At 32.4% G+C, this 13810-nt stretch overlaps 1 protein-coding gene and 1 non-coding gene across 2 annotated transcripts; both read left to right on the top strand.

The window, feature by feature from the left end:
- The first annotated feature begins 199 nt into the window (after positions 1-199).
- TRNAS-GCU lies at positions 200-281 on the top strand. Its single transcript has one exon. It is a non-coding gene; the product is annotated as a tRNA-Ser (tRNA).
- A 1111-nt stretch (positions 282-1392) lies between these two features.
- LOC120115256 (AT-hook motif nuclear-localized protein 9-like) lies at positions 1393-3831 on the top strand. The gene is made up of 6 exons (XM_039136009.1): positions 1393-1462; positions 2363-2602; positions 2777-2841; positions 2940-3071; positions 3215-3403; positions 3580-3831. The coding sequence occupies exons 1-6, from the start codon at positions 1393-1395 to the stop codon at positions 3829-3831; spliced, it is 948 nt and encodes a 315-aa protein (XP_038991940.1).
- Positions 3832-13810: the final 9979 nt, after the last annotated feature.

The following is a 13810-nucleotide window of genomic DNA, read 5'->3' on the forward strand; positions in this document are numbered from 1 at the left end:
AAACGACCTCAATAATAAAAGAGAGTATTATTCTCTTTAAAAGTTTACATGCATGCAATATCATTGATTACCAGAAACTCTACGTGGATGCTTGTACCCATGCGTCCCAAAATGAAAGACAGCCTCTATGATTAATTCCGTAAAAGGTCCTTGAGTGGTTTAAATTTTGATCATTTTTATTTACAGCCACAGCTGAAGAGTCTCTTTGGCCGAGTGGTTAAGGCGTGTGCCTGCTAAGTACATGGGTTTCACCCGCGAGAGTTCGAATCTCTTAGGCGACGTTTCCATTTTTTGTTTGCTCTCGATGAGTTGTCTCATACTTGTTTTGTCAACACAGACAGACCGTTTCTTGTAATGGAAAAGACCCACCAGGCCATTTCTATGTCAGTACAAAAAGGGGAGAAATTACACTACTATAAAAAACTAATTTTTATTTTTATTTTTATTTTGGATTCAATTTATAATAATTTGATTTTTATCACATTAATTATTAATCCTATTAATTTTATAGAAAATATTTTTTAAAAAGAAAATTGGGTCAAGAGAGATTAGGAATGGGCGCATACGAGGTGAGTCGGACTCTTCATTGTCCTGATTTTGACTCAAAAATTATATTCTCTATCTACTCTCGTCTCATCTTGAGAAATAGTATACTTGCTCTTGTCTCAAATTCGTCGCCAAATTTAGGATGTAAATCCATTTTATTCAATTCAACCTAAATAACATTTTTAATAGTATAAGATAACTATAATGTAGTGTATTTCCGTAAACCTTTCGTAACTATTGATAACGCGCTGTATAGGGATAGGCACAGGGTGAGACATGTCGATTTTTTGGTCGTCCTGATCCCAACCCAAGAATATATTGCTTGGTCATCTCTCTATTTTGTTTAATAGAAGAGGCATATCAATGCTCTTATTGTTGAGATAGAGGAATCTCATTTCTCTTCCTACAAGATCAAGGTTGATGGGTATAATCATCTTTGTGTAGGCATAGACATCTCAATGCTCACGTTCAAGAAGATGATAGTAACCTTGAGTGGGACAATAAAGGATATGTCTACATCTCAATGTCATATAATGACAGTGAAAAATTTCATACTTTAAGAGCGGAGACATCTCGACTCTTTTAACCAGAGATGAGACAATTCAACTTATTCTGTAGAAGTCTAGACAATGATCAAGAGCATTTTTACACCGATAAAGGGGTATGAGCATCTCGACGCTTGTGGAGATGAAATGGAATATTCATTATTTAGGATATGAGTTACTGAAAATATCTCTAAAAGACATATTCGATGATAACATCTTATGTGGATGATGATTTATATCGCGAAATATAACATCTCACATGAATGATGACTTCTTTCGTGGAAGATAACATCTCATGCAGATGATAAAGGGAAGTCTATATCCCGGTGCTGCGAAGAGTGAAGAAGACACATCAATTCTTTCGACGAGATGTTGGTGACAGGGACAAAGTCATTGATGTTACTTTAATGTTTTGTTGTTTGGGCGAGCCGGCGAGGCTTTAAATATTATCTTTACTCGTGAGACATTTAATTATGTTAAGTGGACAGATGTATGTGAACGTCGTTATAAGCTTTTATTAAAATTTTGTTTCATACTAATAGCGAAAGTTATAATTTTAGTAAGAGAATTTGAAGATAAAGAATCTCAACGAACATATAATCGGGTGTGTTTTGATATTATGAGAATTTAACGTGATTACTTTACTCAAGATTTGAAACAAATATAAAATTTTTATCTCTGATTCAACATAAAATATATAATTATTAATAATATGATTTGGGCATTATATGAAAAATCAACCTCGTGTTTTCGATTTTTATTTGTCATAAATATATCAAATTAATATTTAAAATTAAAAAATCAACATTCTAAAAAGCCACTAATAAATAAATTTCCAACAATTAATTAATATATTTGGAAATATATCTCAAAATAATAATAAAAAATCCAATAAAATCATAAAAGCTATTAAATATTTAGTATATTTGAATTTATTCATTAATAAAAAAGACACTCTTTCCATTAATTAGTAAATATAATTACTTATAAGATAAGAAATTTATTTCCTCATTCACTCATAAAAATCTTAATAAGAGTAATAAAGAGTATACATACTTGAATCTACCAAATATAAAATACGTATAGATTTATTACAGCCTTTCCCTTTATAATTTTTAAGGATACAAAAAATTACTTGTGCCATCTTTTTCAATTTAGAATTTTCAAACAAACCCTTCGTAATATTCATGTCTTTACGTTCTTTTCCATGCGATATTTTTCTCTTCTTGTTCTTGTGCTTTGAAATATATCATTGTTTGTTTTCTTTTCAGCTATAAGTGTTCATGGCGCTTTAGGGTCCGGAGAAGGGTTGGTTCGGGATGCAAGCAGAATCAGTAAAGATATGGTTAATAAGAGAGGGAGGGGAAGGCCTAGGAAATATGAGAATGGTGGTCCAATGAGTAATGCCTCAGTTGAAGCTTTGCCACCTCCAACGGACGCGTATTGTTTGACAAAACGACCTCGTGGACGGCCTAAGGGCACCGGCAAGTTTCAGGCTTTGGCTTCCACCGGTGAGTTATATTTGGTATCTAGTGCCTTTTAGTGTGGATACATTGTGTGTAAGATTAAGTATGCCATTGCTTCATTTAAGTTCTCCTATTTAGGAATGTTGTGAAACCTTTGAAGATTGGTGCACTTTAATTGATCAAACGTCTTACAATCAAACCTGAACTCCTTTGATTAAGGTGAATATATGGACACTGCTGGAGGAAGCTTTACACCTCATGTACTACCTGTGTATAAAGGAGAGGTAACTGCAATATAACATAAAGTCAATCATTACATCCTATTCTTGTCTTATGAACTTTCATGCAAGAAGATGTTCTAAGTTCTGTTTTGGTGATGCAGGATCTTGTTGATAAGATAGTATCATTTTGTGCAAGGGCTTGTTGTTCGGTTTGTGTTCCTACTGCTAGTGGTGCCGTCTCCAGTGTTACCCTTTGCGCCCCTGATTCTTCTGCAGGAACTTTGACATATGAGGTTGATCATGAACTTATCTAATTACAATACATGATACATACATACAGACATACATATGATGCAAAGCATGAATTTGCTCCTTCTGAACTGGCATTCAACAAGAATGACTGAAACTGAACACTAAAATATGTGTCTTATTGCAGGGGAGGTTTGAAATTCTTACTCTCACCGGTTCTTCTGTTGTGTCCGGTGAAGTGGGGACTCGTCGTAAAACCGGTCTTTTGAGTGTTTCATTGGCTAATCCTCATGGAAAGGTTCTTGGTGGAAGTGTTGAAGGTCCACTAATTGCAGCTGGCCCTGGACCCATCCAAGTAGGATCCTTTAGTTCTTCTGTTTGTGGTTGCAAGCAATACTTCATTCACTTGATCATGAATTATAACTTAATTAGATAAACCTTATTAAATTTACTTGCAGGTCAAGTTCGTGTTTTTAGCTTAAAAATAGTGATTGCAGCACCATGTTGATGTTCTGATTGTAACTTTTGACACTCTTTTGGTCTTTTTATCAGCTTATTCTTGCTAGTTTCAAGCAAAACATCGGTCGAGAAATCCGACGGAAGTATTGCGGAGGAGCATTGACATCAGCCAACATTGTTGCCAGTTCAGAAATGGTGAATGTTCCCATTAATCAAGTTACTCCAGCGGCAGATAATCAAGAGAAGTGTACTTCACCCCAAGTACCAGTTACCAAGAAAGCAGATACCCTGAAATTAGATACTGTTCCAACTGAAATTAATAACTTGAACTCTGCTTCTCTATAAAGTAGTGGTCCAAACAACTTGCAGAAAACAGATAATCTGATTGCTGAAACCATGGCAAAAACTCTAGCTCTCCGAAAACGGCTGGTGGTTCAAACAACTTGCGGCTCTCGCAGCCGGTATCTGATGAGATGATCGACAACTCCGAATACTGATGCCAGTGTCTTTGAGATGTAAAGGAGCATCATTAGTGACATACACAGGCCTTTCGTCATTGACTATTGTTCTTAATAAACTGAATAATGAAAGTGATGTTGTTACAGTGGTATTTGGTTTTCTTTAGATTAATCCAGTCTTAAGGCTTATTTGTAATGAGCACAGATTAAGCAATCTGCTTTTTCATTCCACCAAGTGGTCATAGGAAAGCAACGGGTATACAAAAATCGTTTATTATTGTTGTTGTTATTGTGACGTAACGAGATGCGGATTAGGGATCGGCACTGGGCGGGCAGAGTTTTTGGTTGTCCTGACTCCGACTTAAAGATATATGTTTAAAACTTGATCCCTATCTACCCCGATGAATTTTAAATTTTTTCCCGCCTCAAACCCATTCCCATTTTTTATACTAAATTCCCGACCGATCCAATCCAAATATATTAATATTTTCAAATAATATAATTTATAATTATTTGTTATATTTTAAACAATTAAATTAATATATTTTTATAATATTTTTTTATATTTTTAATAATTTAATAATATATTTTCATAATGCAAAAATAAAAATTTTAAAATATAAAATATAATAAATATATACAAAAATAAAAATAATCGAGTCGAGCCGTGTCGGTGATTTTTCACCTTAAACTTGACCTCAACCCGCACCGAAATTTTATGCCGCATAATCCGTCCTGCCCCACCCCGAGCCTCAAAATTACCATTGAAATAACTGACTAAATTGTTGGAAGCACATATTTAGGCACCGAGTATAATTTCAAATTCCAAGTTGCATGACGGCAAGGAAGAAAGGGTCCGTTATAAATGGCAATAGATTATTTGTTGATTTTACAACTAGTTTTCTATATTTCGATACGGTAATAACAGGAACTACAAACATACATCTGGTCCATAATCAATCCAATTACATAGTCAAAATGTGTCATTTTCATTCACGAACATGAGATGAAAGGGTAAGATACGCCAAGCAGATCATATCAAAGCATTAAAAATGGAGATGGACTATTCATGCATTTCAATCCACAGCTTTGTCTTGGTATATTTGTACAAATTATCCCACATCGCTTTCATGTAGCTCAGCTTGCTCTTCAACCCGCCGCTGTTGCTCCCAAATCTATGGCTAATATTAGTGGACTGAGTACCACACACAATTTCATATTTAGAGACGAGAATTGATTATTAATAAAAATAAAATATTTAAAATATATGAAAATTTAATTTTTTTTTAGGAAGACTAATGTCTCCACTTGTCCCTTTCGATCTATTCCTGAGACCCGTTATGGAGTGAAGACGACTGACCAACCCATTCTATTTTTAAAATAAATTTAGTTTGATTTATGAGGTTTAAGATTACTTTTGAGAAATAAGATTATCTGTATATAATATTAATTAACATATTACTAGAAATATTATACTACCTTACTTGTTTTTTCAATAAATCTGAGTAAGATATAAATCTATCGGATTCAAATCCCATCCACGTTCATAGTGAAGTGTATACTAAAACTTAAGAGGACATTTGGTTCATGAATCATTATCGGAAAAATATTTTTTTACGAAATTATATTCCAATGTTTAGTTTGTCAAAAAGATCATTACCATATAATAATTTATTTCCAACAACAATATTTTATTGTTAAAATGGAGAAAATGTCATTACCTCTAAATTATTAGGTATTGCACAAATTATCACTTTGGATAAGAATACCTCTGAAATAATATGTTATTTTCTCAATTCTTATTTTTGTGTTTTACGTAGAAATTTAATCATGACAATAGTATATAAATAGTGTAATTTAGTAAAATATTAATTATTTATAATTTTACGAGATGAAAATGATATTATTGTAAAAAAATATTATTTAAAAATATCTAACTATGACTTGTTAAAAATGGATTTTATATATTGATAAATAATATCTTTGTCCACGAGAGACCGTAACATTATTTTTTTATATGATATCATATCATATTATATAAAAATAAATATGATATTTAAAAATATAAGTTTAATATACTAGTTATATTAATTATATATTAAATGTATTTTTCTTAAAAGTTGGATACTATAGAGATTAACATATTAATAGGCAGTTGCCATCCAATTATGTTGTAAGTAGGCAGTCATTTATCCCACAAAAAAGGATTAACATATTTTTAAGAATTTTATTCAAATATTTAAAACTTAATTTTAAAGTTTAATTATCGAAAAGAACATACATCACAATGATAATTTAATAAAAAAAATACATTCAAGTAATATTATATTCATCTAATCAAACATTATAATTTTATATTTATGCTAAACAGACTAAATAAAATAATGAAACACTCTCAAAATATTATTATATCACAATAATTTTATTCTTAATCTTATATTTTATGAACCAAATATCAGTTGAGTCGACGAGCAATATTTGTTAACTACATTAATGGATGAAATTAACCTCACAAATGGTAATTGATTAGTAAGGAAGAAGTACAAAAGAGGGTTGGATGATTAGTTAGCAGGTTCTTTAAGGCCTACGGTTTGCGTCATGCCGACTTTAGACGTGTTTTTAATTTTTATTATAATAAATAACATTAAATTTTAAAATTTAAATAAAATTTAATAATGATAATTTATGAAAATTTTGATTGACTTGTTAATGTTCTTATACTCCATTATATAAATACTTAATTCTGAAAATAAATGAATACGTCATTCACCGGAAAAAAATATTTGTCGTACTAATACTCCTCATCAGAAAGAAAAATAAACAATTGAAATAAATAAATTTAGGTGGGATGTAAAGATTGATATTTTCCATTTTTTTACCTGAATTTTTTATTGCATTAATTAGGAGTGTTCAAAAATATCCGATTTGATTGATTCGGTCCGTTAATCTACTGATCTAAACTTAAAAAATCGGATAACTTTTTAAAAAATTATTCAATCGGGTTGGATACCCGACCCGTGAATTTTTTCCTGGTAGTGGGGTCGAGTATAGGTCGAATTTTTTATAACTGGATACCCAACCCGGCTCGATAATTTTAATATATATATATATATATATATATATATATTAGTTTAAATTATAATTTTATTTTAAGTTATTAATATTTTTTACCTTCAAACTAAATTTAAATTTCTAAATTCTTTCTAGGTTTATATTTTATACTTTTAAATTAGAAGTTTTAAGTTTTAATTATCCTAAAAAACCTTTATTAATTTGTTAATATGAAATTCAAAGAAAAAATCATAATCGATTTTAAGTTTTTATATTTTCTTTGTAAATAAACACACACACACACACATATATATATATATATATATATATATATATATATATATATATATATATATATATATATATATATATATATATATATCCTTAAAATAAGAATATGTATGTTTTACTGAAAACATTTTTTAAAAAATGAATTACATTTTTGAAAACACTTCTAAAAACATTTTACATTATTTAAATGTTGCAGTGTAAAATGTTTTCCGCCGTTTGATTAATTTTTCTAAAATAAATTTATGAAATTTGTTTTCACTAAACAATTATACATATTTTATGAATTTATTTATATTTATATTTTTTTTACTTTTTTTAAAATTAATTTTATTGTTAAAAAGTTATACTTTACAATTTTTTTGAATATAAAGCACACTGTTTTATATTTATAAGTATGCCAAATTAAATTTATAGATAAAATGAATGTTGATTGTGATAAAAACCAATAATTATTTTTTGAAAATACCAATATTATCAAAGTGTATAATTAATACTAATCATATTAAAACAACAATACTATATCATGTTGAAATAATAGCAACCAACTTAAAACATAATAATTTCAATATCAAAAAAAACTTGAAACATTATAAATTTCAATGTCTAACATATTCAAAACATGATGTTTATAATACTAACAAACTTAAAATATCAAGATCTGATAAAAGGACAGAGTATCCAAAGTAATTTGAAAGGGGAGGAACGAAGTGAGCCCTTGATTAGGAGTAAGTGTTGGGAAAACCGGTTTATTTCCCACATGAACGTAGTTTTAAAATTGACCTAAAATATCAAAATCAAAACTACCAAAATTGCACAGCTGACAAACCTGTTAAACTATTGAATATTGAAACACAATGGAAAAACCCAATAAAAACAATAATGGAGAGAACACACCAAATTTACGAGGTTCAATGAAAATATCGTCTACTCATCTGGCACCACTAACGGATGATAACTTCACAATCGAACAAAATATTACAACAAATGGAATTCCATAGAATTTCCAAAATATTACAAAGTGGGAGAATGAAGAAAACAAATAGGAGAGAGAACTTGTTGGGATACTTTCAAGTGAAAGTGCTTAGGCCAATTTACAGTTGAGCTTCAATGACCAATCTTGAAAATAACCTAATAGTTCAGGGACCAAATGATAATTTTTCCATGCACACAATTTGCCAACTTGCCAACTTGAATCAACTTGCAACTTGTCAACTTGTGGTAGTAAATTAAAACTTGAATTCTTTGATGGTTGTAAAGTTGAAATTAAATTCATGCCAATTTTGACTACCACTTGGACTTTGTCCAACTTGTAGCTTGTAAATATACAAGCCACACATAACAAATCTCCACATTGGCTTGATATTTCCAAGCCTACTCAAATTCTTCAACTCCCCAAATCTAATGAAGATATCTTTATGTAGTGCATCTTATTGCGCTCACAAGCGCCATACACCCGAAGGTGCTCAAACTTTAAGGATATTAATCAAGTTCAAACAATGATTGAAATTAATTACTGTTACTACCTTGGTCATCATATCTGCAGGATTTTCTGCTATCGCAATCTTTCGAAGTATAATATTTCCTACTTCAAAGATTTCACGCACAAAGAGATACCTCACGTCGATATGCTTAGTCCTTGAATGGTAGACTTGATTTTTCGCTAAGTGAATAGCGCTTTAACTGTCACAATAGAGACTAATGTGACTTTGGAAAACTCCCAAGTCTTTCATCAACCCGTTAAGCCAAATTGCTTCCTTCACAGCCTATGAAACTGCCATGTATTATGCCTCTGTAGTAGACAAAGCCACCGTAGATTGTAAAGTAGACTTCCAACTTACTAGGCTTTAGCAAGAGTAAATAATTACCAGTAGTTGATCAACGCTTATCCAAATCACCAACATAGTCGGAATCAACATATCTAGCCCCAAACTAACCAAGTACTTCATCCTGTTCAAAAACTAAACCAACATCCACAATTTGTTGGAGATACCGTAGAATCCATTTCACATCTTGCCAATGTCCTTTTTCAGGATCATGCATGTACCTACTCACAACTCCAACTTCTTGTGAAATGTCAGGACGCGTATACACCATTTCATACATCAAGCTCCAAACTGCATTAGCATATGAAACTTTTGACATATACTCTCGTTCTTCATTAGTTTTAGGAGATAACTGAGAACTAAGTTTAAAATGAGAAGTAAGTGGGATGCTTATATGTTTGGTATTTTCATTCATGCCAAAACATTGTAATACATTTCTCAGATACTGCTTCTGTGTTAAACAAAACTTTTCTCTCTGTTTATCTATACTTATCTCCATACCAAGAATCTTCTTGGCCTCACCTAGATCTTTCATCTCAAACTCTTGATTAAATTGAGCCTTTAATTTGTCTATCTCCTTTTGAATCTTTAAAGCAATCAACATATCCTCAACATATAAGAGAAGATAAATGAAAGATCAATCTTTGAGCTTTTGCAAATACACAAAATGATCGTATTTTCTTCTAGTTTATTTTTGTCTCCTCATAAAGCTATCAAATCACTTGTACCACTGCCTTGGAGATTACTTCAATCCATTTAGCGATTTGTTCAGCTTATAAACCCATTTCTCACAATCATCATCTTTGTATCCTTCTGGCTGAGTCTTATAGATATCCCTTTCTAAATCACCGTGCAAGAAAGCCGTCTTTACATCAAGTTGAGCTAGCTCTAAATTCAACTATGCTACCAAAGCCAACAATATTATAATGGAGGAATACTTCACAGCAAGGGAAAATACTTCATTGTAGTCGATTCCCTCCTTTTGAGCGTAGCCTTTAACTACCAACCTTGCCTTGTAGCAAACATCTTTCTTGCTATGAGATCTATATTTATTTGTAAATACCCACTTGCATCCAATTGCTCTTTTACCTTTCGGTAATTTTACCAGTTTCCAAGTGTTATTTTTCGGAGAGATTGCATTTATTCATCCATGTCACTTTTCCACTTATCACTTTCCAAGCTTTGTATTGCTTCTTGGTAAGTGATAGGGATATCATCATCAACAACCGGAAGAGCATAGGCCACCATATCAGTAAATCGAGCAGGTCTACGAATTTCTCTCCTTAGCCTTGTAACTGCAAGTGGTTCTGGTGTCTTCAATGGTTATTGGGTTTGATCCTCTTTATCTTCTGATTCTTCTATTGGAGTTGAAGAATCAGTTGCATTAACTTTTGGGATCATCGTCTGCTGAAACTCCACCTGTTTTAGAGTATGCTCCATCTGTTGCGGAGCTTCATTTTTTACCTTCTTTACTAGGGAAGATTCATCAAAGATAACATCTCTGCTACAAATTATCTTTTTGGTTTCTAAACACCAATGACTGAATCCCTTCACTCCATAGGTGATTCTCATAAAGAGAGTCTTATTTGCTCTCGAATAAAGCTTGGATTCTTTCACATGATAATAAGCAGTTAATCCAAATACAAGTAAGGAATCATAATCAATAGCATGTTTTCTAGACCATACCTCCAATGATGTTTTTCCTTCTATCGCTGATGACGGCAGACGATTGATGAGATGACCAGCATATGTCACAACCTTAGCCTAAAATCTCTTGCCTAACCCAATATTAGATAGCATACATCGAACTTTCTCCAATAGTATTCGATTCATACACTCTGTCACCCCATTTTGTTGTGTTGTATTTCTAACAGTGAAGTGTCGAATAATACCATACTCATGACAAACGTCAAAGAATGGTTCACTTTTATATTCCCCTCCATTGTCAGTCCTAAGATGTTTGATCTTTCTACCAATATGGTTCTCGATCATATTTTCCATTTAAAGAAAATTTGGAGCACTTCATCTTTAGACTTCATCGGATACGCCCTAAATCTTCTAGAAAAGTCATCTACAAAAGTTACAAAATAATGTTTTCCTCCATAGACAGTGTCTTGGAAGGACCCCACACATCTGAGTGAATATAATCCAAAACACCTTTTGTATTATGTATAGTAGTGTCAAATTTCACTCTCTTTTTCTTCCCATAACACAATGCTCGCAAAAGTTCAATTTGCAAGCCTTTGCACCTTTCAACAATCCTTTCTTTGCCAAAATTTGCAAGGATTTCTCTCCAGCATGTCCCAATCGCATATGCCACAACTGATGTCCAAATCATCGCCTCCAGAAGCTGCTGCAACTACTCCAATAATTGTACTACCTTGGTAGTAATATAAATTATTTTTCATGATGTCCTTCACCATCACAAATGTTCCAGATGTGACTTTTAAAACTCCATCTCTCATAGTGACTACTGAGCCTTTGATTCCAAGGCTCCCAAAGAGATGAGATTTTTTTCCAAAGTGGGCAAGTACGGGACATCAGTTAGAACTCTAATTGATCCATCTTGATTCTTTAATCGAACTGAACCTATCTTAATAGTTTTACAAGTATTTTCATTGCCCATATAAACAAATCCCACATTTAGTTCTACTAAATCGAAGAACGACTCCCGATTAGGGGACATATGATAGTTGCAACTCGAATCTAATATCCATTCATCTGAATGAAATATTGTTGATGAAGCAACCAATGATATGTCAGAGTCATTGGCATCATGCTCTACAACACATGCATCTGGAGTAGTTTTTCCTTTCTTCTTTAGCTTCGGACAATCTTTCTTCCAATAACTTTTCTCATGACAAAATGAACATTCATCTTTTCCCAGTCTGAACTTCAACTTTGATATCCCTCTTCTCTTTGGATTTTGACTTTTTGAGCGACTTCTTGCCACCATGGCCTCCGCTGCTTCATACTTGCTCTCCTTCTTGGGTTTCTTCCTGAGCTCATAACTATACAAAGCAACAGTTACATCTTTAAGGGTAACATTATCCTTACCATGAAGTAACGTTGTCTCAAGGTGCTCAAATTCATCTGGAAGAGATGATAACAACATTAAAGTCAAATCTTAATCTTTGAAGGTTTCATACATGCCTAATAAGTCTACCACTAGCTCATTGAACGCAATGATGTGTTTATTCATACTGGTGCCTGGTTGATAATCAAATATGAACTATCTTTTCTTCATGTGGAGACGATTCCAAGAGCTTTTCTTTAGGAATTTTTCCTCCAATGCTTTCCATAACTTACTTGTAGAAGTCTTGTTCTTGTAGCCATACTTCTGCTCCATGGAAAGAAAAAACTTGAATCATGTTGCACGCTAAACGATTTATTGTTCCCCATTTTTTCTCCTCCACATTTACATGTTTTTCTTCCTCAATGGCGATGTCTAGATATTGTTGGAATAAAGCTTCTAACACCTCGCCTTGCCATATGCCAAAATGACAGGATCCATCGAACAACTACACCGAGAAGTTTGCATTTGACATCACCCTCATCACCGATCCAGATAAAGAGCTCGATGTCTCAACTGATCTGTATTTTGGCATTTTAATTCTAACGAACAATATTCAATAGCATGAACTGTATCTTTTCAGCAACGGGACCACCACGATAACCTCAACCGATGCTCGAATACCAATTGTTGGGGAAACCGAGTTATTTCCCACACGAACGTAGTTTCAAAATTGACCTAAAATGTCAAGATCAAAACTACCAAAATTGCACAAAGGACAAACTATTGAATATTGAAACACAATGGAAAAACCCAATAAAAAACAATAATGGAGAGACACACCAAATTTACGAGGTTCAACGAAAATATCGTCTACTCCTCGGGCACCACCAACGGATGATAACTTCACTATCGAACAAAATATTACAACAAATGGAATTCCATAGAATTCCCAAAATATTACAAAGTGTGAGAATGAAGAAAACAAATAAGAGAGAGAACTTGTTGGGATACTTTCAAGTGAAAGTGTTTAGGCCTATTTATAGTTGACCAATCTTGTAAATAACCTAATAGTTCAGGGGCCAAATGATAATTTTCCCATGCACACAATTTGACAACTTGCCAACTTGAATCAACTTGCAACTTGTATCAACTTGTGGTAGTAAATTAAAACTTGAATTCTTTGATGGTTGTAAAGTTGAACTTAAATTCATGCCAATTTTGACTACCACTTGGACTTTATCCAACTTGTAGCTTGTAAATATACAAGCCACACGACAGAAAAATATTTAGGATGAAACAAGGAAGTATAAATCTAGACATTAGAAAAGGGAAGAATCGTTTGATTACTTGAGAAGATGAGTGTCGCTGGCCTGAGTATCCTCGCCAGTGAAAAAGAGTGGATGGTATTTTATAGGATGATTTGTGTGTTTTGAGCTTTGAAGGTAAGCTGGAAAATAACTTCCCTTTTTTCACACCGTAAATTATTTTACAGGAGAAAATAAGTGATTTTACTTTGATTGGAAAACATTTTCCTTTGACCAATAAGTTTTTCTTGAACAAAACACGGGAAAACTAGGAAAACTTTTTCCGTAAATTGTTTTCCTCCAAACAAACAAACCTAATTTTAAATCATTAATTTTTGTGTATGGATTGTGTATTATGAACTTTTAAATTTTATTTATTTC

Source organism: Hibiscus syriacus, unplaced genomic scaffold (genome assembly GCF_006381635.1).
Source record: "Hibiscus syriacus cultivar Baekdansim isolate YM2019G1 unplaced genomic scaffold, ASM638163v2 tig00110260_pilon, whole genome shotgun sequence".
NCBI classification, from domain to species: Eukaryota; Viridiplantae; Streptophyta; class Magnoliopsida; order Malvales; family Malvaceae; genus Hibiscus; species Hibiscus syriacus.

Coding starts and splice junctions, on each gene's coding strand:
- LOC120115256 (XM_039136009.1), top strand. CDS start 1,393: ATGATAAAGGGAAGTCTATATCCCGGTGCTGCGAAGAGTGAAGAAGAC. Junction 1,463..2,362: donor ATCAATTCTTTCGACGAGAT/GTTGGTGACAGG, acceptor TTTTCTTTTCAG/CTATAAGTGTTCATGGCGCT. Junction 3,404..3,579: donor TAGGATCCTTTAGTTCTTCT/GTTTGTGGTTGC, acceptor TCTTTTTATCAG/CTTATTCTTGCTAGTTTCAA.